General features: G+C 36.4%; 3 protein-coding genes across 6 annotated transcripts in view; 2 read left to right on the top strand and 1 right to left on the bottom strand.

The window, feature by feature from the left end:
* Nucleotides 1-16,991, top strand: part of IP3K1 (inositol-trisphosphate 3-kinase-like protein) — an 80,720-nt gene extending 63,729 nt beyond the window's left edge. For 3 of the 4 annotated variants that reach the window (XM_076113550.1, XM_076113553.1, XM_076113551.1), the window contains 2 exons: nucleotides 15,445-15,609; nucleotides 15,837-16,991. In XM_076113550.1, the coding sequence (XP_075969665.1) occupies nucleotides 15,445-15,609; nucleotides 15,837-16,769 (1,098 nt within the window). In that variant the 3' untranslated portion in view covers nucleotides 16,770-16,991. Of the gene's footprint in view, nucleotides 1-15,074; nucleotides 15,328-15,444; nucleotides 15,610-15,836 lie in introns of those variants that run through there. The other variant, XM_076113552.1, reaches the window with a different exon arrangement.
* Nucleotides 16,992-18,527: 1,536 nt separating this feature from the next.
* ncd (non-claret disjunctional) lies at nucleotides 18,528-21,766 on the bottom strand. The gene is made up of 3 exons (XM_076113549.1): nucleotides 21,638-21,766; nucleotides 21,414-21,487; nucleotides 18,528-21,197 (listed from the first exon to the last, which is right to left on the bottom strand). Exon 3 carries the CDS (start codon nucleotides 21,195-21,197, stop codon nucleotides 19,299-19,301), a length of 1,899 nt encoding a protein of 632 aa, XP_075969664.1. The 5' UTR covers nucleotides 21,414-21,487; nucleotides 21,638-21,766; the 3' UTR covers nucleotides 18,528-19,298.
* Nucleotides 21,767-22,536: 770 nt separating this feature from the next.
* On the top strand, nucleotides 22,537-26,993 carry LOC142972436 (7SK snRNA methylphosphate capping enzyme-like). Its single transcript, XM_076113547.1, has 5 exons — nucleotides 22,537-23,913; nucleotides 24,181-24,371; nucleotides 24,695-25,050; nucleotides 25,430-25,654; nucleotides 25,975-26,993. The coding sequence occupies exons 1-5, from the start codon at nucleotides 22,868-22,870 to the stop codon at nucleotides 26,518-26,520; spliced, it is 2,364 nt and encodes a 787-aa protein (XP_075969662.1). The 5' UTR covers nucleotides 22,537-22,867; the 3' UTR covers nucleotides 26,521-26,993.
* Nucleotides 26,994-27,637: the final 644 nt, after the last annotated feature.

The raw sequence follows: 27,637 nt of genomic DNA, 5'->3' as shown, positions 1-27,637 counted from the left end.
CTCGTTTTAATTCACAAAGAATTAATTATATATTTTTGTATTCAAAAATTAAAGCTTACTTTAAGGGAAAGAGACTATTGGTCGACAGAATAATCAACTGCTCAAAAGGATTTAATGCTTTTCTTTTCCGGGAAATCTTTTGGAAGACTGGAAATTGAGGCGACGTATATGTAAATCTATTTATATGAAAATACTGACGTGGGTAAATACGTGTTTAACTAGTTCTACTATCTTAATCTTTGTAATAGAGTTATTAGCATAAACACTGGTGTAGATATTATGTACAAAAATACACATAACCGCAAAAAGACAATCGTTTCGAGTAAGTAATTAAATCTAACGTGTTGTACTCGCAAATACTGGACGTTTTGTATGTAGGTACTCGTTAGACAGATAAATAATCACACAAAATTGTTTGTAACGTAAAAAGTTGCATATTTTAATGAATTCTTCTTATCCTTTTTTGCGTTTAATATTACCTACTTCATAGGTCACGATGTTTATCTTTAGACAATCAGCTGGATGCTTTGCGATCGTTTGTATTTTTGACTTTATTATGTTTGAAATTTATTGTTTATTGCTTTGAACTAAAATATCAATGTAAATGTTCTAGGTATTTAAGAAACTTTAAAAATGTTCAATTCATTCAAACATGCTTATCTATACTAATATTATAAAGCTGAAGAGTTTGTTTGTTTGATTGTTTGTTTGTTTGTTTGTTTGATCGCGCTAATCTCAGGAACGACCGGTCCGATTTGAAAAATTCTTCAGTGTTAGACAGCCCATTTATCGAGGAAGGTTATAGGCTATATATCATCACGCTACGACCAATAGGAGCAGAGTAGCAACGAGAAATGTTACAAAAACGGGGAAAATTATGACCCATTCTCTCTTATGTGTGTGACGCAAGCGAAGTTGCGCGGGTCAGCTAGTGGCTGATATTAATGAGCAACTACTTGTTCAAGCTCTGTATTATGGATTGCAATAGGTTGCTTACTTCACTAATCAGTATGAAGTCCCTCAGCTAACAGGACTTCTTTGTATCATTTACCATATTCCACACATTAGTGCAGTCAATTAAGCTTAAATTAGGTAAGAATCTCGGAATTCGAGATACCCAGCTGTAAGTCTGTAAATACTTGTATATTGACACCCTAAAAGTTGTCTCAAAACCTACATATGGTAGGGTGTACGCAACTATAAAATTTCAAGGTCCAAAGTCCCAAAAACCGGTTTTTTGAGCTTTTTTGTAAATATCTCATTTTCTATGGAATTTTTGCATTCGTATTCATTACCAATATTGTACAGTATAAAATTCTCTACAAATTTTGTTTGAATTTTTTTTTTTACGGTGAACCGTTTTCGAGATAGAGGGCGGAGAGCGCGCGGTCACAGGATCATTTCAAGTCAACCGGTGCCTCCGGTCGAAGATGCGCCATATATAGTTGATGAACTATCGATAAATCAATGATAATAATAATAAATAAATTTAACCCATTACTGTCCCACTGCTGAGCAAGGGTCTTCTCCCGTAATGAGGGAGGGGTTAGGCCTTGAGTCCACCACGCTGGCCAAGTGCGGGTTGGGGACTTTGCATGCCCTCAATAAATGTATTTAACAAATTTTATTCATGCAAGGTTTCCTCACGATGTTTTCCTTCACCGTTGGAGCATGTGACAATTATTTCTAATACACACATAACTTCGAAAAGTCATTGGTGTCATCATTTTCTTCATAATTTTATTAAATCTATATCTTTCCAATAATACAATGAACTAGTGAACTTACTATAATGACAGGCTAATAACTACTTCGATCTTTGTAAGAAATTCCATCTTCTGCCGTTAACCCTTCGTCGCGATATATCAGACTGCGTCTTAATATCGAAGATCCTTCAGAATGATATTGATAGCCCAGACCTATTGTCCAGATTCAGTCTGAATGTTCCATCTAGAACCCGCAACAATCCACCAATACGAGTCCCTTTCGCTATGTCAAACTACAGACAAAACTCTTTTATAATTCGTGCCAGCAGAACCTTTAATAAATTCAGCAAACTCGTTGATATTGATCCCTTTTGTACCAGGGTGGATACGGTTAGGAAGTCTATTAGTTTTTCCTTTTTCAAAGGTGTATAATGTCATTTAAATAAATTATTGTATTAGCTTAACTTCTAATTATAAAAAAAAAAAAAAAAACAATCTTACAAGCTTCGCAATGGTTGTACGCATAGAGACGTATGCATAATAGAATAAAATGTGTACTCTAATTCTAAACGTGTCGACTTGTAATTGGCTAGCTGTATCTATGTCACTTTCATTGATAAGTTAATGTAGCTGTAAGTCGTCCATGCTTTTTAAATAAATAAATAAATAAAATTCTCTACAAATTTTGTTTGAATTTTTTTTTTCCGGTGAACCGTTTTCGAGATAGAGGGGGGAGAGCGCGCGGTCACAGGATCATTTCAAGTCAACCGGTGCCTCCGGTCGAAGATGCGCCATATATATTATAGTTGATGAACTATCGATAAATCAATGATTAATAAATATTTGTCAATTTCTATTAACTATTACATTATTTTTTATCATTTTTTTTCATAACCTATCCACTTTTTATTCAGTATTAATTAACTTATCAACACTTACCTGCCCATGTAATTGCAGATTTTTTCATGAAAATATAGGCACTATATTTGAATTTTAACCTAATTAATATTAATAACTTCTTACATGATGAAAAAAAACAAATAAATCAGTATTATTGGAAAGATATAGATTTAATATAATTATGAAGAAAATGATGACACCAATGACTTTTCGAAGTTATGTGTGTATTAGAAATAATTGTCACATGCTCCAACGGTGAAGGAAAACATCGTGAGGAAACCTTGCATGAATAATATTTGTTAAATACATTTATTGAGGGCATGCAAAGTCCCCAACCCGCACTTGGCCAGCGTGGTGGACTCAAGGCCTAACCCCTCCCTCATTACGGGAGAAGACCCTTGCTCAGCAGTGGGACAGTAATGGGTTAAATTTATTTATTATTATTATCATTTATTTATCGATAGTTCATCAACTATATATGGCGCATCTTCGACCGGAGGCACCGGTTGACTTGAAATGATCCTGTGACCGCGCGCTCTCCGCCCTCTATCTCGAAAACGGTTCACCGTAAAAAAAAAAATTCAAACAAAATTTGTAGAGAATTTTATACTGTACAATATTGGTAATGAATACGAATGCAAAAATTCCATAGGAAATGAGATATTTACAAAAAAAGCTCAAAAAACCGGTTTTTGGGACTTTGGACCTTGAAATTTTATAGTTGCGTACACCCTACCATATGTAGGTTTTGAGACAACTTTTAGGGTGTCAATATACAAGTATTTACAGACTTACAGCTGGGTATCTCGAATTCCGAGGTGAACTTACTATAATGACTGGACTAACATACTTATTTCATCATTCACTTAACGCAGAGGACGTGCTACAAGGAAGTTGTGTGAATATGAACATGACTACATAAATATTTCCCAGTAGCTAAGTATCCCGGCCCGTGCGTAATATGATGGACCTAAGTTCATGTAATTAGTCATGGCTGCAGGCTCAAGCGTCAGCGGACAGCCGTAAACCACAATATATCTACTTATTCACTTCGAATAGCGGCAATGTATTCCATAAATACCTACTATAATAAATAATGTATTGTTTTGAAGCATGCCTGTGTCGCCATTCCTACAACTGAATTATAAGCTTGTACCGTTCATGCAGGCAAATACAGAACGTAGAACCTTACTACCTTTATTCTACGCAAATAAGACGATATTATAACAAGTCACTTGCTTTGTATGTTATAATACCTTGTTCGTTAAGGCCATTAAAGGCTAAAATAGAAACGTTTCTATTGAATGTTATGTGTCTCGTTCAATTAGCGCATTCAACATAACTGATGAACAAAACATCAATAGGTTTATACAAAAACCATTTATGGATAAGGAGGTAAGCAACTAAAAGTTACTTTTAAATCTTACGATGGCTTTTGCGACATGACGACGATACTAAGATATAGCTTAAAAAAGTTCTCACGTAAGGTACGAAAAAAAATTGTGTGCTTATTCGCACAAATTTGTGGTTACCTTGATTCGAGTGCATTGAGTGCAAGTTTTCAAACATTCTGACGTTAGTAGTATGACTCTCAATAATTACGGAATACGTATTATCCACCGCAGTGACTATTGTTCTACGTAACAAGACTTTTCAAATGACATATTAATCACCATTATTAGTTATAGGTGGGCTGAGACAATACGCCCATTCTATTTAATATTGATGCGAAGTATTTTCAAGTTTTGTAGAAAACCTGTTTTAAACTAGCTGCCACATTCAATGATGTCTAACGTAACCTAATACTAGAATCGTGAGAGCTAGATCTTATATCAGAGTTGACATTGATTTGACTTTTGCATTGGTCAAACGTTGACAAATGAGCAAGCAATATTTTTTTGGTAAAACGGCTGCGCCTTATCAGCATAATATTAATTAATCTTAGTTTTTATTTATTTCTTCTTTGTTGATTTTTTATTATCTTATTGCATAAAGCAAAAGGTTCAGCTGCGTAGTATGCGTAACCGGCAGTCCTGTACAACAACTATGACGAGATATACTGTATGTATGGATGTGAATGAGGCAAGAGAAGTTTGTAAGAATTGTGCCAAGTGGTGTTCTTTGGTCTCTGCCTACCCCCTTGGGAAAAAGACGTGATGTTATGTATGTATATTGCATAAAGCCACCTTAACTATGTACAAATAATAATTTGTGCGTATTTAAGCGTGGTAGGTTTGTATGAACCCCTTCAAGGCTTTATCATGTCGTGGCTCATTAATAATTGTCCAACATTCACAACTTCAAGAGAGAGTTAACGTTTTGTCTTAGATTGTGTAATGGAACAACTTACGTATATCTGCCAAAGTGCCAGCATACTTTCAGAACTTCGCGGTTACGTACATCTTGGATTACGTATCAGCCTAGCCTTTCTTCCAACTATGTTGGAGTCGGCTTCCAGTCTCACCGGATGCAGCTGAATATCAGTGTTTTACATGGAACAACTGCCTATCCACAACCCAGTTACCTGGGTTATAACACGATACCCTTCGGTAAGACTGATTGTCAAACTCTCAAGCTTCTGACTACTGTTAACGACTGTCAAAGATCTTTGAAAATTACAGCCGGGACCCACAATTTAACGTGCCTTCCGCAGAACAAGCTCGGCAAGCGTAGCTTAGCCTCAGAGATTGATCCGCGCGGCTGATGTTAACTAAGCTAGGAGCACTTGGATTATGAGAAATAATAAGTGGACATTGTAGCTAGTCTGATGGTTATCAACACCGTTACCATTTAGTTAACACGACGTTTTCTCACGAACATCTGCACGCCATTCATTCTAACTTTAGACAGGTATATCCTATTAATTTTTTTGTTGCTCCGTAAGAAAATTATGATTTTATTATACTTACATATCATAAAAACGGTTAATTTATGTGTTCGAGATAGATCATAGTAATTTGTATTAAGAAAAAATCTTCGCTTACCGTGTTCTATATTTAGACTTGTATGTATAACAGGGGCTATTAAATAGTTACCTACATCTAAGCGTTGTTATTTATGTTACAGCCAAAGGTTAAGCAAAATTGGTTAAGTTGCTTTACTTCTATTGGTTTTAGTTAAGTTGAATGTGTGAAGGAAAATTGTGAAACATTATCGACTATAGATTGATCTATCGGCAAGTTACATTGTATAAAACGTTATCAAGGTGTAAATACTCAGTATCAATACAGACACGGTAGTTAAAGTAAGTAATCGCGCTACGATATTCATTTGTTTACACGTGCCAAAAAGTTAACATTTGTCGGAATCTGTCAAAACACCGGTACCTGAATGCCATCAATTTAATATGTGACATATGTTTTTGTCACCCATAAAACAAAGTCGACCACGTTTCCTATAAAAAATATGATTCACAGTACGTACAACACTTCCGTTACTGCATTGTTTCGATAACGAATCACGTCTCGTGTTATCATTGCTAAATTTATAATGTCACAGTATTTGCGAATTTATACGTCAACTATTTAAGTGTAAAACTTGTATGTTTCTATTCTGTAAACTAGTTCAACAACTTAAACCAGATTTATGACAAACTCGTTTAAACTTCATCTTACTATGCTGTGACATTTATAGTTTGTATTTTGGCAAAATATGTTACATCGTAGAATAATGGTGGTTAACAGTAATTAACACATACGTGTAAATGGTATATATTATTCGTTATTTCGATATATTACAAACCAGTATCAGTAAATCCGGGATATAAATACAGTCGTTTTAAAGTACTTCCCAGTGACGTCTTCGGTTAGATTTTACTGACCCAGAGGTGATTGCATCAATCATACCCATCTCATACGTCGCTCTTTGACCCAAAAGTATAAAAGTTTAACAATACACGTATTTCCCCAACTTATTGGCAATTTTCCAAATATGACACATAATAACAATGCTGTCTATTTTTGGTGGCTCTAGGCATACGCGTGCCATGTAAGTACTAAGTACTCATAAGTATAACTAAGTACGTAAAGTGGACATAGACATTAGACATGTTTGAAGCTAGTCTACGTCGTAGAAGCGCCTTGGCCCTGTTCGGTTCATTTATCCTCAAGCCATGGTGCGCTTATCTTCCGCTTCAGACCACACTTGGTTTGTTATTTTGTATTCGCGAGATCAGATTTCCGCTTGCCGATATTATTAACATTTGACCCCGAATTGTTCGAGCGTTTCGTGATTTAACGAACTCTTAAGTACACAATGCCTCTAGCCATGCTTAATATACGCCTTGTTTTGTTCCTACACAGTACCTATTTATTCCGAACGTTTCTTAGTACTTGCGGTTTACACGGTACATACTTTAGGATTAACGTTTCGTAGCCCTTTATCTCAGATGTAGACTTAACGTGAATCTGTATTGTTATGCTACACGTAAAAGTACATTGTCGAGAAGCCTTATTTTGTCTGTTATGAGTTTTATAAATTCTTTATTGCATCTACTCATCGTTATGCTAATAATGTAGTTATGGGTATATAGGTTACGATTATACAATTGCATTCGTCCGGTGAAAGGCAAACATTTGATGACAAAACTAAAGATGATCGTATAGATTAGGTGGTATTTATTTTAACGTAAAATTATACTTAACTTTACCCGTTTTCAAATGTTTTCAAAATGAATTGAATTTGAAAACTGAAAATAAAACACAGAGATTATTTGGTGCAATTCAACTTATGTGCTACTTAGTTTGTGAGTGTGTTATCTTGAATGTCTCTTTTATTTCACACTGTAAATGACCACCTGAGAAATATCGACACACCTACTATCAAATATTCTACTATAAAACATTTACGCAACCAATTTCCCGATGAGTGAGCTTAATCATATGTCTGCTTATAACTGGCACGGTGTCATATCAAGTACGTGGTCAAGTATGGCCACACCGGCGCGCCGCGGCGTGCTTGCACGACCGTCTCCATCCTACCGATGGCTAACGGCCTATTGTGAAACTTTTGGTCAGTCAATAATTACGAAAGAACACCATTGACGCGTACTAACGCTTACGTATAAAGAATATTTACTTAGAAAGGTACATCTTCACCACACAGGTGTGTTGTCAACCACAGAACCGCCAGACGTACGTCAAACACACGTATCTGCTAATTATAGATACTAATAAAAATAGAAACCATTGCACAAGTACTGTTTACCGCAAGCTAACTTAAGAACTTATAATAACCGCGTATAGATAATCAGTTGTAATCGCTTCATCTATAATGCGACTTACGCCTGTACTATTGTCACGAAATAGCAGTTAACTGAATAACTAAGCTATTTCTTACAAAGAAGTGGAATACTAAAGATTTGCATTTAAAATATCCATAAAGAAAAGTTTATTTCTAGTGCAATATAGGATGAGTCATGATGCGGTTCAAATTTTAAATATTGATTGCTAACATTGGTGAGGTGGGTCTGTACAGCTGTACTAACACGAACACCTGCGCAGCTCCGTACACCAGCCTGCGTCATCCAGCTAATTTCGACACACCACAACACCCCACTATTGAATAACATTACATTCATTAAGCAAAAATATTCAACAACAATACATACACACTAGTTTACTGACGTTATATCGGCTACAAGTGCTTCTACTTGAATGAAATCGCCACCTCATTTACATTAACATTGATCATTGTATTTGTCAAGTAAAATTGTTGTGACACTCAGTTTTTAGCTATATGTATTTCGTTTTACAAATAATATGTTATTCAAAAGTAATACGAAGTAGTATTTTTTATTCACTATCTATTTTGTTATTATAAAATCCTTCTAGAATCATATTGTAAATGTCGTGTTACTTCTTTTTTTATAGATATGTTGACCCACTGCCGGCGCCTCGGCTAGAAAAACTTAAACGATATGAACTGTGGGCTAATGATAGACTAAAGCGTAAATGATAGGTTCTAATTTATTAAGAATACATTTAACTTTTTGATTTAAGTTGTAATTAAGTTTCGTGTTTGTAACATTAGTAAAAGACATTGCGTTTTATTTAAAAAAAAATAAAGGATTTGGAATCAGTTTTTTTTATAAACAAGCAAGTTTGAATAGTATTACTTATTAGTAATTAAATATTTATTTAACTATTTTAAGGTTATTCATAATAAATACATGTAATCTAATAAAAACGCGTATTGATGAAATGCGCGCGGCTATTGTGTGAATTACTTACGTTATATTTCGATCCTAATTAACTTTAACAATATAGAGGTTAACGTACTACAATGAACCACTTAAACAAAGTAAATATAGTGAGTCTGTTCGTTTATAAATGTGGGTGTGCATTATTTACATGTTATTAGAAGTACTTATTACACAATCGAATTACATATAAGAATTCTAGAACGAAATGTAGAGTCACCCAAAGGCGCATACGGATTAAATTTTCATAATTTTCTCTTCCAACCTCATAATTGTTGAAGTTAATATTACTATTTTAGTTACCTTGTGAGTTTAATATCCCTTCTGGAAGGAACACGTGTTCCCTATCTCCATATCGATTCGCCAGTAGGGCGATCCGATCTATTCTCAATTGTTCTCTATAACGTAATATTATCATATCCAATGATGCTATAGAGAATGATATACTCAACGTGTCTGCTGTAAAAACTAATGGTCTATTAGCTGCTGTTAAACATATTTGATTTGGACATAACGAACGCTAACGCCACGACTAGACTAGCCACACGGCAAACATCGGAAAAGTACGGCTGAGCCTGTCAATACTCGTGCACACGATATAACGAGCATTTCTATTGTTGTGCTGGTTTTTCTCTAGGTATGACGTCAGAGATATGCCTTTTTGCTGCATCAGAGCATTTTTGTCCGAAGAATGGATTCGGGTTGCTGGTTTTGAACGACTATTCAACTCTCTGACGCTATCAGTTAACGCTGTTTTGTATCCTATTTGGATCTGCAGTAAGTGCGTGTGTAACCATGCTACAAATTGATAGTCTAACCTAGAATAGGAACATGAAAAGCTTAAGTGGTTTTCCTAAACATTAAATCAATTAAAATTGTTACACAAGGTCATGAACAATCATTATGTGTCTACTTGTCAGTTTTCTATCGATACATGTAGTTTCTTAAGATTCTTTCAATATATTCTCGCATACAAAAATCATATAATCTTAATACAGATTACCTGACTTTAGCTCTACAAAGTGAAGTTTAGCGAGCATTTGGTTTACTGTGTATTTATTGAGTGCTCATTAAAAGTAAGGCTAGGCTTGAAGGCTGGCTCAGCACTGTTTAAAATTGAAATAAAAGTTTTTAAGCCGTAATGTGATTGATGTCGATCCTGAGATCTTACCTGAGTAAAGAGGCAACGCACGGACCTTTTCAATCATAATTCAAAACTCGCCAAGGACCTCTTAAAAATAGCACATCCGTGAACCTCTAAGAGATGTTTTTATAAATGTTTTAAATACAATCAAGTTGCAGTTTTTCCTGTCTCCTCGCGCCAGCATAAGAAGTAGAACGGAACTGCACTTTTTCAAACAATGTAAGGTTGTCTTAAAGGCAAAGGGTAACGTACTTAAAGTTTCGTGCTTACAAATAGTTTTTCAGGTTACGATAAAATAAATAAAATCTTACAATATTATAAAAATTGTGATAGAATTTTTCCGCATAATTTTCTGTGTTTTCCATGACTATAATGCGTTGTATTTTCCTAGTGAACTAGTTATTTACGTAAAAATATTCCATGACTGATTTTAAAAATTCATTGTTTCCTCCAGTATTTATTAGAAAATCAAGTATTTTTCTGTGTCATAGTGCCTTTTAATATGTTTAAGTTAAAGACTAGGTACCTACAGAATGTAGAGACATTTTGGGATATTAGGTAATTGAATAAATAGTTACTTATTAACATATGTGTCACGGCCTAATATGCCAATTAAACTGTTACACGGCATATATCATCAAGTATAGAAAATAATGTAATCAAGCGAGTCATTTACTTTATTTAAATGTAAATTACAGTTAGTACCTACGTGTTGAAGAATAACATTAATGGAATTTAATTATCCAAAAATTCTTTAGTTTTAAATCGGATTCGGGGAACTAGGTGTAGATTGTGAAGATTTTCCTCCATACTTCCAACTTAAAACGCTGTCTATATGAACTAAGATATAGTATTATCGAGGATCGATTCAGAAATGGAAAAAGTGTTGTAATAAATTATACTTGTCAAACAATACGAATGCAAGCTTGAAAAGATCTTCTAGCAACTTCTAATGACCTAGTCAACCTAAGTAATAAATAAATAGTACTAAATAAGTATTACAGCACAAAGACGTCGCGTGATGCCTTACTGAAGCGCATATATTTAACAGCTAGATAAACAAAATTAACATAAGAAGTGGAGACATTAAGCCACATCTCCTTTGCCTTTGCCCAAGTAGCTCACATGTTACAACTTAATATTCTCTTAAACATATACGTGAGATGTTAATGGCTTGTTGTTATTGTTGCATGGTCTTGTCAAGGCCGCCACTAGTATGGCGATGTGTTTTTTTGTTTTGCTCTAATATAACAAAGAGTGCAGCAGAGATCTATGTAAACGGACGGCCTCGAGACATGCATTAGAGCGCATTAAAGCCACGCGCCGTCTGCGCATAATGCACTTAAGTGCACTTAGGGGTGCCAGTCCTTAGTGCACCACTGCACTTGCCTGGAACAACCTTACCTACTGACACCCAGACAAAAATACCAAAAGTTGTCTTCTATGTTACTGAAAACTTGTCTTGAATACTGTCTAATGTTGCATGAATTCTCCACTTTGTAAGCATATAGCATCTGTATCATCTACGTAAGCAGACTAATATGCAAGATTCTTTCTTTGATTTCGGTAACCTGAGAGACATGGCCATATCCATGGATGTGTCAACCCTATCTGGCTCACAGTGCAGCAACGCAGTGCAACTAGCAATAACTTTCATGTAGTGACCCTGACCTGACCTCTATGTGCCGCCACCCTTTCGCGATTATACCTCATTCAATGCATTCAATTCAATAACGTATCGCAGCATCTACTACCTCCCGTATTTTTATACACAATACAAACTACAATTTATATGTGAAAATATTTTTAAGAGTATTTTTTTACAAATATTATTTCATTACAAGTTTAATTTAATTGACACTGCAATTCAATGACTTTTTAACTATCACCATATTAACTTTTATCAACTGTGATGTATGATGAAATAATGATATAGGTGTCAACAATTATTTTAATATATCCATTTTCAAGAACGTGAAAGTTGGTGTACATAATATATTGTTCTTCTCTATTAACACCTTTTTTACATCAAACTTAACTACAATTTTATAAGCTAACAAAACTGTTTTGTTAGAAGCAGGTAACTGTAGACTAGAAACTGTATCATGTCCGGAATTTGATCATTTATTTGACAACCAGTAAGAGGTGAGCATACTATTTAAGATACTAAGTGAACCAAATGCATTTTGTATTTGTTTCATGTTATTGCAGTAGGTGCAGACGAAAAGTAAATAGCGAGACACACCTGAACCAATTTTTTATTACGCAGATGTTAAGAAAATACAAATAACCTATTAATTACACTGTTCTCAAAATACGTCAACGATTCTGCGTATTTTTAGTAATTTGGATAACTGCGCTTTTAAATTTGCCCATATAACGTATTATTGCTAAACTAAGTTCACCTTTGATATTATATACTTGGTTAAAGTTTGTGACATACGTAGGTAGGTATACTTCCTTACGAAAAATCATCAAATACTGTTTATGACGCCCGCAAGTTAGAGAACACGGATTACGTGGTTGGCGCCTATTGATCGATACATGAAGTGAAGCAACGTAGCTGCGGTCATGTCCTAGATAATTGACCTTATACCAATAACTTCGCCCTGAGCTTAAAAAGTTACGTTAGGCGATTAATTAGGAAAAGAACTGTACTTTCAAGAATTCTGACATTGCATCACGGACACAAGATAATTAGACTCTACCTTGATTTGAAATACATAGTACGGCGAACTATAAAGGCAGAAGATATTTTCGTAAACCTGCATACATATGCATTAGATGTAGGTACTTCCGAGGAATTATTGATATTAAACGATTCTAAATAAGGGAAGAAACTACGTTTTATTTGTACCAATCTGTAACAATATATGGACATAAAGACCAATTTGTTCTATCCCACGTACAGACTTCGCCCACGAGCCTTAGCGGTTATCTATTTACATTACACTGGACACGAACAATTTAGTATTTAACTAGACTACAAGGGCACTTTATAAAAAATATGGTCGATCATAAAAAATATCTGATTTTATACGCCAGATAATTCTTCTATCATAGAAGTTACCTTATTTTGAAAGGACAGAAATTATATTCTAGTTATGGCTACGGGTTATGGTACCAATTTGTATCAGCCGCAACCTCTTTGAAAATAAAAAAAAGAATTACTTAATTATATTTCTGGATCTCTGCGAAATAAATAATAATTTACTATCATTTAACAAATAGAAAGCCTGCTACTTAAAAATAACTTAACGGATCGTAGGTTGAGTAGGAACAGCTGCTTCATACAGTAATGGCTCCACAATTGAAACACGAACAATGGTGCCCTCAAGAGAAAGCGATTGTACAATACCTACTTATACCAACCGCGCTAGTACTCGTAGTTTCACCAACAAAGATTAATTGCCTCATGGGATTAGTACCTCGGTTTGTCTGCCAGTATCTTAGACCAATATTAACTGTGTGTACTTTACCGTTATTTAATAGTGCTCCGTATTTGCGTTCTAATCTCCACATTCCGATTTTTACGATTTACTTTAACGGCAATAAAACACTCGATTGGTTGCAGTTTCTGTTTGATGTAGCTCCCTTAAAATTGATAGACTTATAATTCTGTTTTCTTAATTCATCTTCTGGAGAGAGTTATCAAAAGGGTAAAATAAAAGCGTTTTTTTTTTTTTACAAATAGCCACTCTATCCTTTCTCGTTATAGATTACTATTAATAGCCCCTCCTCCGGCATTACTCCTCTGACCCAAATAAAAACACACAAACGAAGTAATCCCACGCTATCACTGAATTCCTACACTTTCACGAATTTATGGACTCGTTGAGGTCATTGGTCTGTTTTAGTGTGTACAAGGTCTATGTTGAACATTTTAATTCGTAATATAATTACGTAGTAAATACGGCGCTTCATCTTACAAGTAACACTAAGCAAGTCAATGCTATCGGCTTCGGGTTTTTGCGGCTTAGTGCGTCATTATGTTTTTTAATGAAGACTCTACACTGCGCTTAGTTATTTCGACAATTTAAAGTGAAACAATAATCATTTGTGTGACGTTATCTATTAATTTGAGTGAAACGTGGTCATTACAGTAAATGTACGTAATTAATATTGGTGAAACAGTAGGTGACGTCACACTGTGAGTTCTAGCCGGTGTCTGGGTCGTGTGGTGCGGTCGTGCCTGCCTGGATCGCTGCCGTCATGTTTGTTTGTTCAGTATTACGCGTCTTCCTTCCCCCTGCGTCACTCGCTAAGGACGTTCATGTACGTCACGCTTTCAGGCTTATACTTTTCATGACAAATTATAATGCGTCAAGTTTTTTGTGTTCCATGTGTTTCTAAAGAGATATAGGTATGCTTGTATAAGTAGATCGTGGTACCTACTTATATAAATCCTAATTCTTAATGTGAACAAATAGTTAATTACAGCTATTAGTAGGTATGTATGTTATGTCTAACATAAAATTTCGACTATGGTTAGATAACTTCAAATGCTTTTGCAACAGTTATGATGAAAACAATAAACCCATGACGAATAATAATAATCAGTCACATAATAAAGCTATTTTGATTTGACAGTATGTCTATCTATCGAATAATGTAGATTTCTGCAATTTAGCTTCCCTACATCTATTAAAATTAACGTGTTACAACAACGTGAAACACAAAGCAAAATATCATAATTGAAGATAATAGAGTAAGAAAATAATTTGTAAAATTGCGATTTTCTCTATATTAAGATAAACAGTCGCAAAACACTTACAAAAATGAACAAAAGATACCTACGAGATTAATTTCTCAATTAAATAGGTACCTAAAATACTAACAATAAAAAAAATATATATCCCACATTTTTGTTAACAATACACAAAATAGACTATAGAGTTATGAAACCCGATATAAACGTTGGTCCCGCTCTAAGTATTTGAACCCGATATTGATTTTCACTCGTCACGGGTAAAGTACGTATCCCGTCACAACGTGCATCTTTATCGATGCCCTATCAATCAATGCAGCTTGGTTTTAGTGAAAAACGGAGGCGCTAGGAAAACTTAGGGGCGTCGCGGCGTGGACGCGGGGCGGTGCGCGGGCGGCGGCGCCTACGTCACGAGAAAGCCGAGGTCTCTATAAAACCGCCGCCGTCCCTCCCACTTACATCACACGCTGGCTAGCAGCAGTCGTAACCTCACGCTCGCTCGCTCGCTCCTTGTGCTCTAATTGTTATCGCTCATTCGTGTTTGCGCCTTCTACGCACACACTCGTACGCCATGACCGTCACCAGCAAGATGAACAGTGTCTCCCGCCAGTCCATGCTGAGCCGCCTGGGCCCCGGTGGACTACTCTATGCCGCCAATAAAATTTTAGCGGTACGTCATCGCAATGTGATCAGTGTTCAAACATGTTATTGTGTGAAAGTGAAGTTGTCTCAAGTGTTTAGCGGTTGTGATGTGGTGTTTAAACGTGTTTTTTTTTGTTGTCCTCAGGTCGCAGTACCCAGTAAAGAGGAGGAACGCTGGCGCAGCAAGGATGAGGGCGCGTTGTTCAAACGTTGGCGACGCACCACATCCCCTGCCGAAGCCCCCGCCCCCGCACCTACACCCGCTGCACCCACCCCCCAACCCTCCGAGTTACTCAAGTTCCTAGCTATTGTAAGTATTCATAACCTGCATTGAATTTATACTACAAACAAGGTCACTTAAGTTTAACTAAGTTTTAGACATAAACAATAAAATACTCATGTTTGAAATTAAAAATAAAGGATTTTTAATTACCCATGTATAATACAGATAAATAAGCAAAGAATACATAGAATGAAATATATAAATAGGAAATGTATAAAATCATGAAATTAATTTCTGTTTTGTTTTTGTTATAGAATGCATTGGAATTATCAGCACCTGCATCTGATGCTTTGCTGAAATCACGCTCTTCAGAATGGTTCCAACTGGCCGGCCACCCCGGCTCCCTGGCGCCGGCCGGCCCAGGAACCGTGTGGAAGCGTCGCGCCGCCGGCGACCACCCGGCGCACAACCCTGAACGCGACGCTTATGAAGCGCTCGCCGCCTGCCCGCACATGCGGGCTGCCATCCCCCGCTACTACCGCGAGTTGGAATACGGCGGCGAACGATTCATCGAACTGCAAGACTTGTTGCATGGCTTCCGGGATCCTCACGTTATGGACGTGAAGATGGGCACACGTACCTTCCTGGAAGACGAAGTTAGCAACGCTCGCGCTCGTCCGGATCTCTATGACAAAATGGTGCGTCTGGACCCTAAAGCTCCCACCGAATCTGAGCACGAGGCTCGTGCTGTCACAAAACTGCGCTACATGCAATTCCGCGAACAACGCTCTTCTTCCGCTGAACAAGGCTTTCGCATTGAAGCTGTGAAGCTCCCGGGACAACCACCCCTCACCGACCTACAAAAAGTGCGTGAACCGCAACAGATCGCATCGACAGTGGCCAGATTTTTGGGCAATAATGAACGTGCACGTCGCGCTATTCTTGCTCGATTGCGTGAAATCCGAGAACTTTTTGAACGTTCAGATTTCTTCAAAACCCATGAAATCGTCGGCAGCAGTATATTCATCATTTACGATGAAGAACGCGTCGGGGCTTGGCTTATTGACTTCGCCAAGACAAGAAGTGTACCGGAAGGACTTCAGGTCGACCATCGCGCTCAATGGGAACAAGGGAACCACGAGGAAGGTTTCCTATATGGCTTGGATAGGCTCATACATACGATAGAAACGGCGAAACCTCCTACGCAGTGCGACGAAGCACCGACGGAGCCTGATGTGTCACGTTGAACAGACTCTGGCGAGGGACCCTGGACTCGCCCCTCGGTCGTTGTCACCGCTCACCTGGCCTTGTGCCCCAGTACTGCTCCACTCGCGCCGGACTTGACGCACGGAGAGAGATGTATATTAAAACTATGTATATTTTTGCATATGAAAGAGAATTGCGATTTGTCGCTTTATGTTTCGATCTAGTCCTTAATTATTTAAATAAACTGTCATGATTTTATAAAACTTGTTTCTGTTTCCTGTACCTACCTAGTTTATATAATGAGGAATATATTAATAGGTTTAAATACATACATAGATAGGCGTCATCAATTTGATAACTAGTAACAAGTTTAGTTAAGATACATATTTAGTTTACATAATATATGTATGTTGTCAGATTAGAGTATACGGTGACTTGCTACAAAATATGCAAATCCTAATTTTCATACGAGCCTTAGAAAATAAGTACTTATAGGTACCTAGATACTTTCTTAAAAGCATTAAATACTTAGTTTTAGTAAACTAGTCCAGGATCAGACAATAACTCGTGGGACGGGAGACGATTGAAGGGATTTGGAGAAAATGTGTAAGTACCTATATACTAGGTAAAATACCTACACTGTTTCTTTATCAGATTATGAAGAAAAGATCATTGACCTAGTCATACCAAGGACATTTCTGATAGGTACTGGTTGCCTACTCTGAAGACTAGGTAAGTAGCTATTCTGAATTGGAAATATAGCACAATAATAAATACATACATATCTATAGGTACAGCCTGTACATAATTTTATACTTATGCTATCGAACTGCCGATACAATTGAGACAAATAATATATTTCGAAATATATAGGTATTTATATTTACTCCGCATCCATATCAGTTTAATAAGTATATACCTAAGTAAGTACCCGCACGATTATCTAGAAGTGCCGGACGTGGCTGTAAGCGGTTGAGAGGCACATGTTCAAACTGTTAAAATCTTATGCATTACTTGCTTTAAAATTACTACGGTAACTAATAAAGTATGATTATAATTAAGTAATCGCAAGATTATGTTTAGAGCTAAGATAATATATGATCCAAGAAAAATGAATATTCTTGGCTTTTGTACGTGTAACGCCATCTATCGTGTATAATAATATCCAGAATTCTTAATTTATATATTTTTTAGTTTTTATAATACTGACGGAATATAACAGGGTAACCAATTAAATTAGATTTTGCTTACATTTTGCTCAAATATTAATGAAAATATCGAAATAGAACTAGGTTAAAAACTTACAGAGATCAAATAACTTCAGTCTCACAATTCTCCCACTACTAGCGCCATCTGTCCAAATAACAACGAATTATGATCACCTTATTACAGGATTTTCATTTTTAATTCGTTACATCGCAGGCCAAGTGCTGATTGAGGATTCAAAATATGTATTAAAAAATGTTCAGGCATGCAAGCTATCACAAAGTTTACCTCCACCGTTCAAGTTAGAGCAAGTGATAATTTCTAATACACACATAACATCGAATCAATAGAGCATTATTAAGGTATGCAACCACCACAATAAATACTTACACCATAGTTTACAATTTCTATTTTTATAATTATATATTTTATTGAGTTATGTACCTTGTGTAAGTATAATTAAAGGTACAGAGAGGAGAAAGATTGCTGGCCAGCATCAAGAAACGCGTACACACGCAACTTCTTGCTCTTTTACGCAAGGTAAGGATATATTTGGAGTAAAGGTGCAATTTTGCTCTTAAGAAAACAATAAATACTGTGTAGATTATATTCATAAACAATACATAGCAATTAATAATAACATAATTGTACCATAATAACTATTGACAATTTAATAAGTAAAACTGAAACTACTATAAGCCAAGTCTAATTAACCAGTGAAGTTAATTTCTAAAATAAAAAGCTTATCAAGACGTTGGTGGGTAAATTAAGAAACAAATCCTTTTAACTATGTACATAACATGTCGATGTTATTTATAATAAAAATAAATGAAACTATTTTAAAAGTACACAAAAGCAAGGCTTTAATCCAGAATCCTACAAATTTAAGAATAGCATTAACCTTTTTATTGCCGACGTTTAATGTTTGCAACATCGTATTTTCGTATTTACTACACATATTATCATAGTCTTACTTAATAATAAGACATTGCTTCGTAGGCACGAAATTAATTGTATTACTATATGAAGCTTTACAGTGAAAAGGCTAAATAAGAAATAAGCTACAAGTCATTATTGTAATATTAATATTAGATTAAGATTTATTGTTTTAAAAATAAATTGTGATACCCAAATGTGTAATTAATTTATCGCTCAAAAACAAGCCAGTTGTCCTTGACCAATAAATATCATCCAATTTTCATCAAATTCGAAACCCAAAAGGTCTATTTAATTTACATAGCTCAAATAACATTATGAAAACTTATTTGAGCTTTGGTCACAAAATGACAAACTTAACATATATTTCAATAAACATATTACAGTTACATAATCAAGTCAATATAATAATAATATATTAATTTAAATTAAGAGTCAAACATTGTAATATTTTTCTTGGCCTTAACAACTCTACAATTATTAACCTTAGTAGCAAATCTTAAGGAGTTCAGAGTCTCACTGAAGCATTCATCAAATTGATTGACATTTACCAACATAAGGGTCTTTGAGTTCCCTCCAAGACTGGGCATCAACAAGTGTGTAAGCTTTGAGTTTCTGTAAGGTATATGTGACTGGTTGGTTTGCAATGATAATATCACTTTTGATAACTCAGACAGTGATCTGTTGATATGCTTTGTCTCATCCATTCTCTGTGTGGTCTTCCCACTCTCAGATCCAGCCAAATCAACTAAGTTCAAGTTACTTGTGTACTTCTCTTTGCGTTTTTCGTGAATTGCTGATATTTTAATTTGTGCCACTGAGTGAGATCGGGAACTGCGCTCGTTGTTTAGTGTAGCAGCTGTCTGTCTGTTACGTTGGGCAAATATCATCAGCCTGATAAAATCATGTGAGTTCTTGACCTCTTCTTCTTTTAAGTTGGAAACATACACATCAGTGCCTTTAGAATTGACCATTTTAATTTCATGTGATTCTTGGTCTTTACTCGAGTTGAGTAAGTCATAAATAACTTCATTGTATATTTCAAGAAATGATGCCTTCACTGTTAACTCCCAACCCATACGCTTCAATTCTTCCATGCATGTGAATATCATATTGAATGCTCTTGGTATAATACCATACTGTTCAGTACCACACCCACCTTCCATAGTATAAGTTTTACCAGAACCTGTTTGTCCATAAGCAAATATACATACATTGTAACCGTCTAGTGCAGACTGCACCATAGTGGAGACCTCAGCAAAGACATCTTCCTGAGATGCATGAGGTGTAAATATACCATCAAAAGTGAAGGCATGTTGAGATTTTCCTTTTCTTGCAGAATTTAATAATTCAACTTTTTCTACTTCAATAGAACAAGCATCAAGAACATTCAGGTTGAAAAGAGGTTTGTTAAGCTCTGATTCTAGAGGTGGTCTTATTCTGCAGTAAACACGGATATTTCCTTTCAAATCTTGAATAGTATTTCTTAATTCTCTCTGTTCTTTGTGCATAGCGTCCAATATGTTCCTCAATATTTCTGCTTCAGACTTATAGGTGGCAATAGTCTGCTGTGCCTCTTTATAGTCAAGTTGTAATTTGTCATATTCAATAGATATCTTTTTAAGATGATCAGTTAACACCCTGAGTGCTTCAGTTTCTTCTTTAAGACTTTTGTGTTGTCTAGTCAGTTCGGTAAAATCTGACTGGACTTTATCTAACTCTGCTGTCTTCTGCTTCAAACTGCTTGTTATTTCATCTAATAACACAGTTTTTCTTTGGAGATTTTCATTCTCCATTTTTTGAATATCCAAGTCAACTTTTAATTTGTCAAATTCTGTGGATTTTTCCCTTAACTCTGTAAGAGTTTTCAATAAATTTTCTTTTAATCTGTCCCTTTCATTAACGGTACTCTGTACTGAATCTTTGGTTTTCTCATAACTGTCAGATACTTCAATATGTTTTTCTTTGAGGTCTTCATATTCACTTTTCATATTCTTATGTTTTCCTAACAAATCATTAAATCTTGCTTTGTAATCATATGGTGCGATTTTGGGAGCCACCACTGCCTTCTTCTCTACTTTATTTACCTTTGGTGGGGGTACTGTAACTGATGATGGTGCTGTTGCTGATCTCTTCAGGCGTTGTGCTGGGATAGTGTTGGATGGACCACTGCGCACTATAGGCTTGGTGTGATTATTAATCAGATCTTTTTTGTCAGCATCACTTAGACCATTTGCTAATGTTCTTGAGATCGGGCGTCGATTCAATAGTCCTGGTTTATTTTCTTTAGCGGCAGTCATCAGTGGCAATTTAGGTATTCGAGACATCTAAAATCAAAACAAAATTTGATAACTAAAATTTTAAATTTGGAGCAAGCTACTTATTTTTCTTCTCAATTCTCCGTAGAATCAGGGATAAATAAAAATGTTTGATACAACGATTGCAAAGATACATAAATCCTGATGAATACGATGTTATTATTAACCATAGCCACTTGTAAGATAAACATATAACACAATATGATAAACACTAGGGAATCTCACCTTGTTAAAGATCTATATCAACGTCGTTTTAACTTTTAAAAAACAGGAATGATCGTTGTCCGTTTCTGTCGTTCCTGAAATAGAAACAGCGACTTAGTCCACCTTATAAACTCATGTTTTAACGCCTTATATCTATTAAAAGTAAAAGGCTGATTAGGGAGTAATTAATATCACATGATATCGCTATGGAGTCATAAAACACTTTCACACAATAGAATACTTACAATAGTTAATTTCACTATTTATTCCGTTGCCTTGAACAATCGTTTGTCAACACGAATCACAACGGATATCTTTCAGTTCAAAATTCAAATTTTATGACGCTTACTTTGATCAATGTTGCATGGTTAAAATACAAACTGCTACAAATTGCCAGGGTGTAAGACAAACTATTATTTTTAGTACCTACGTACTTTTTTGCCAGTGTTTATTCACAAAAGTGTAGTACCTACCTAATTGATACTTTTAAAAGCATTTTCAAGTTAGTCATATCATAATGATTTCATTTTAATTTATTTGAATGAATTTTATTCATCAAAAAAGGTAAGGTAAGGTAAAAAATCGGAATACTGGATTAGCTGACAAATATCTAGTGATACAAAATTTCCTTTCATTAATTTCTTCCACAAATAAGAAAGAAAATCTTTAAACGGTTACTTAGCGAGCAACTATCTTTCAAGATAAAAAAACATTAAGGAAATTCGTATACATACGATCGATTTATTTATTTATATTTAATTTTAAAATTAATAAAAAAACAAAAACAACACATTAAGTTTTTTTTTTATTTATGGAACGAAGTAAACTCGCAAAACATTAGAATTTGCCGAAATAATGACTCACTCCAAATAAAATAATTCATGAAATATTTATTTACATATTTTGAGTCTATAGTAACCCGCTGTTAAAGACAGCTTAATTCTTATCAGCAGGTTACCGTACCTTACCTAAATTTAATATTTTAGTCTGGCAACAAGTTTCGTTTCCTCGTGAAAGCGGAACAGTATTGTGTTCTGTGTTGAATTCCTGCTCGGCTCGCTATTGGTCAGAAAAAGTGTCGTTGCTTAATAAACACCAATAAGATTTTGAGATTCAGACCAGCATGTAAGAAAATGTGTGTATGAAAACTCAAACAAATGAAATCAAATTGCCATTTGCTACCATATCAAAGTATTGCATGAAGTGCTGAGTTTAATTTTGAAAGTGGGTTGTTTTCTTATTGTTTATAAGTGTAAAGTGAAACATTCTATTGTAACTGTTTAATTACGTTATATTATCGGTAAAGTGTAAGTTCTTATTGCAAGTAATAATAAAAACAAACCGCATTGTTAAACTGTTTATCACCATTGACGGATGTCCTTGTAGATTTTGCAAGAAGTGAAGTGGCGGTAAATTTGACTTTTCAAATGTTTTATTATTTTATAATGTAGTAATTGTCGTTTAAATTATACGTAATGGGTAGCCCAGAAGAAAGTGTAATTGCGTGCGAGAGCAACGCGGTAGAAAGTGCTGAAAATGAAACAGCTGGAGAGATTTCTGAGAATGAAATTGGCGATTCTACAGAATCCAATGTTATTGAATCCGCTGGACTGCAATCATGTGATGCCAATACTTCCAAAGAAAGTGATTTGTCCGGTGTGGGTAATTCGAAAAAGACGAAAAAGAAATTTCGTCACGGTAAGAAGGGCCACACACCTGCCAAGGATAACCCAGATAGGAGTACCGTACGGCGAGTGAACTACATCGGTACTAAATTCAAGCAGGGCAGGAAAAGGGCACAGAGCTTTCCATCAATTTCGAAGTTTTTCTTGCCACACAAGAGGCCACGTAAAGAAGTTTTCATTCCACCTACGAAGTTTTTGCTTGGTGGAAATATATCTGATCCACTCAACCTTAACAGTCTTCAAGATGAGGATATTAACAGAGCTATGAATGCTGTGACACCTGAGTCGTCGCCGTTGCCGACTCCACCACGACATAAGGCCAAAATTGATGTTATTATACCTCCTAATATAAGGGATCCATTGAATTTGATGGAGCCTTTAGATAATGAGGAGTATGAAAAGAGGTTAGAGATGCAGCAACGCAAACCGCGCAAGAAAGCTAGGCTAAGGCGCCGCACAACAGATAACACGTCTCCTGCACATGTAGCAGAGGAGATTCCTGAAGTTGTTATTGAAGGTATCAAAGAGCCACCACCACCTGAGCCGTCTACATCATCAGCATGCAAAGCACGAAAGCGTTCTTGCAGTGATAGTGATAATGCATCACAGAAAGGCAAAGATCCCAAAAAGTTACGCCGTATGGATTCATTAGATAAAATTGTGAGTCCAGTAGTGCCTCAACCTGGAGCCTGGATGCGAGCAAGACCTCAACAGAGGACGGCTCCACCAGAGCGTCCTGCATCACCACACCGCACTAAACCTAAGACTGAGGAGGAACAAAAGTTGCCCACTTTCCACCCTAAGAATTCAAGATACCAATATGGAAATTATGACAGGTATGTAAAATCTAAAAGTTACATTTATTATATTGACTCACAATAACTATGTGACCACTTTAGGAGTGCGAAAGACAGTAGCAGTAACCTTAGTGTGTAGTAAGTGTAAACTTAACTTTAATTTTACTGTTATTATTCCACTAGCAGTAAGATGTAACCTCTAAATTAAAATTGTGTAAGATTTTTTCATGATGAACTAGTTAATTAACTACATACTAAATTTATCTGGACTTATTGAAATATATGAATGTTATTTAAACATTTCAGGTACTATGGTTATCGAAACCTAAATGCAATGATGGACATACGGCTGCAAGTGTTTGAGATGCATCGGCATCTATTCCAGAATAAAGATGTATTGGATATTGGGTGCAATGTTGGCCACATCTCAGTGGCAGTGGCAAGGGAACTTGGAGCTAGATCTGTTGTGGGGATGGACATTGATCCTGTTCTAATTGGTATGTATTCTTTTCTCAAACAAAACCATATTTACAGCATATTTATTTCTACTAATCTTAGGAGGACTTTATTTTACTGGGCTTGTTATAAATGATAGGAATATGTTTAAAAGCAGTTTGAATCTAAAATAATATACAAAAGTGTATCAGTCATTGTTTCTCTTGGTTTATTTATGGCCTAGCAGTTGGTTGCATTTTGATGCTATTAGTTTTATTACTGTTTATGTTAATCAAGGCCCCCAGCTTCAGTTGGCAACATGTGTTGATGTTTACTAATTATCTATGATACAGTTTTAGTAATAGTATATTTTTAACTGTTACAGGCAGAGCGAGAAAGAATCTGACATCATTCATTCCAGTTCCGGCAGAACCAAAGAGGGATGATGAGAAGAAACAAGATATAGGAGATGTTAAGAAGACAGAGACAGATTGTGATAAGTGTAAGGGGGATAAGTGTGATGATTGTGTTGATCACAAGAATGATAAGAATGAAGACATCAAGAAAGCTTTGTCCGGGAGGAAACTGAAGAGGCCACGGAAGAACAGGAAGGCGATACACAAGCAGGATGGTGGAGCATGCTTTTTTCCAATGTCTATGTCCATGTTATATGGACCACTTGGTGATTCGACAGCTGATGTTACACCACCTGCATTCCCATACAATGTTACATTTAAACAGGTATGTTAAAAACCTTATGGACCGTAATATTAATTCAGATGAAAATAAAAACCCTAATAGAATCAATTATTTTCCTAATGATTTACAAGGCTGTTAAAAATTGGCTATATTATTTCATCATGTGGGACACTAACAGTTGCTAAAAGTGTTGGGGACTAGTCAGATCTATTAATGGTGATGACTAAATTAAGGTTTATGAGCAATAAGTAGGTTGATCACTGTTCAGTATTGCATAATGTACTGCAACATTTAGCTTGTTTAATATTGATCCCTGCAAACGACTACATCTGCACGCAATCTTTCAACTATGAATTACACAATTTTCGACATCTAAGACGAAGTATCATTATTAATATAAAATAAATGATTTATTTTGCAGGGCAACTACGTGCCACGCGAGGAGGTCGCGGTGGGCAGCGGCGCCGAGAGTCCTCAGTTCGATCTGATATTGTGCCTGTCAACCACCAAGTGGATGCATTTGAACTGGGGTGATGCTGGCCTGAAGCGAGCGTTTCGTCGCATGTTTGCTGACCTCCGCCCTGGCGGGAAACTGGTGCTAGAAGCACAGAACTGGGCTAGTTATAAGAAGAAGAAGCGTCTGACGGTACGTTTTTTATTATTATATTTGTTTTGATTTTAACAGATATAATGGTGGGTTTTAATGTTAACTTATTTGGGAATGCCTGTAGATGATGTGCTTGTAATGGAGTCGGTACCACACATTCGTGGGCCCTGGAGGTTCTCGTGGGGGGCCTAATAATTGATAAACAGCAAATAATAATATAAAATTTAATGAATACGCAAAGGGTCCAGAACTTACAGTACACAATTAATTATTCTACTCTAAAGATATATTGTAAGTAAATTTGAATATGTTTGAGAGGATTATCCAAATATTAACAATACTTTGTTCTTTCGTTTCAGCCAACGATATATGAAAACTTCAACTCGATCGAGTTATTCCCGAACAAGTTCCGCGAGTATCTACTGTCGCCCGAGGTCGGGTTCAGCAAGTGCTGCATCCTGGGAGTGCCGCAGCACGCGAGCAAGGGGTTCCGGCGGCCCATCCAGCTGTACGTGAAGGGCGACTTCACGCCGAGCAAGGCGCGCTGGTCGGACGCCTACGCGCCGTCGTCGCACCACCGGCCCGAGGCCGAGCCGCCGCGCCGCACGGTGTATGCGCCCGCCGCGCCCGCTTACCGGCCCAGCGACGACGCGCCGTCGTGCGGCGCCGCCACGCCCTACTCGCCCAACCTGGACTGCTGCGCCGACGACTCGCCCTTCTACAACCCGCGCAGTGACTCGTACGCGCCGTCCTACCAGCCGCCGCGGCCCACGGTCTACGCCACGCTGCCGTCGCCGCTGGGCCCGGCCTCGCCCGCCGCCTCGCCCGCCGCGTCGCCCGCCTCGCCGGCGCCCGACCCGCTGTCGGCGCGCGGCTTCGCCGAGCCGCGCCCGCACGACGACTAGGCCGGACTGAACTGTGAACTCGGAAGAGTATAAAAGTCATGCGCCAGCTCGGGACCTGGTCTGCATGCGGTTTAATCTGAGCGCTCGAAGCCTTCGTTGACTGTTTTCACGTTAATAGTATGCATAATAAGTAACCGGTGTAAATTGAGAGTCGACGGGCTCGGGATCCCGTCGATTGTCATTTCTAGATTTGTAATGTCCTCCCGCCTTTCATATTTCTATGTAAATATCGATTAGAACCTATAGGATTATGTTCGATAGGCTGAAAGTATTTTATAATATTATAACCGCACATTAATCTACCATAGTGTTTTCATTTAAACCTGCTGCATTTTTATTTATAAAAGTAATAAAATCATTGTATTAAATATTTCGTTGAAAAATCCGTGTAGCTTTTAATTAATCATGTCTTGTTTTACAATGCAGAACTATGTTTAAAGTAGTGGGATAATAAAAGGGTAATTTTGTCTTCAGTCACCTCCTTACTCATTTGATTAGTTACTTCCTAAAGGTACAGAGATAAATTTGCTTATATCTTTGTTTTTATTTTTTTCTGTTTGGTTACACTAAAATATTACAAGTAACGCTCCATAGCTAGAAGAAAACTGACATCGTTTGACACAACACCATCTTGCTCCGTGCTAGCAGTTATACACTCCATACGTTGGAACAGCTGACGCCGCGTGGGGCAGATAGAAATAACAAAATAGTCGTGCTTGATTGTAACCTATTATATAATAAACGAGTTTAGTATAACCACTAAAATAAAAATAAAATGTAAGTATGTTCCCTTGTCAGATTTTCAAGCTTGAGTTTGAAAGTAGAAAGTTGGAAGTGAAGTTAAGTGAAGCATTTCGTAGATGTATGGAAATTGTATGAAATCATTCTAGGAACCTGTTTGTAAATGCCCTAAAATAGATTAAATCGACTCGTAAAGAAGAAGGCAAGAAATCCTTTACTATCTTAAAATAATGGACGTTGAGTTTTGTAAGCATTATGGTTATTCATGTAGTAAGTGCATGGATAGTAGTAGGTACCTACCTCCTGCCTACGTATTTAATCTTGCATAAACAACAAGTCCACGATGGCGTTCTACTTATGTTATAGTAACTTCTAC

The sequence above is a fragment of the Anticarsia gemmatalis genome, chromosome 4 (genome assembly GCF_050436995.1).
Source record: "Anticarsia gemmatalis isolate Benzon Research Colony breed Stoneville strain chromosome 4, ilAntGemm2 primary, whole genome shotgun sequence".
Lineage (NCBI taxonomy): Eukaryota > Metazoa > Arthropoda > Insecta > Lepidoptera > Erebidae > Anticarsia > Anticarsia gemmatalis.
This window is presented reverse-complemented; position numbering and strand designations above follow the sequence as displayed.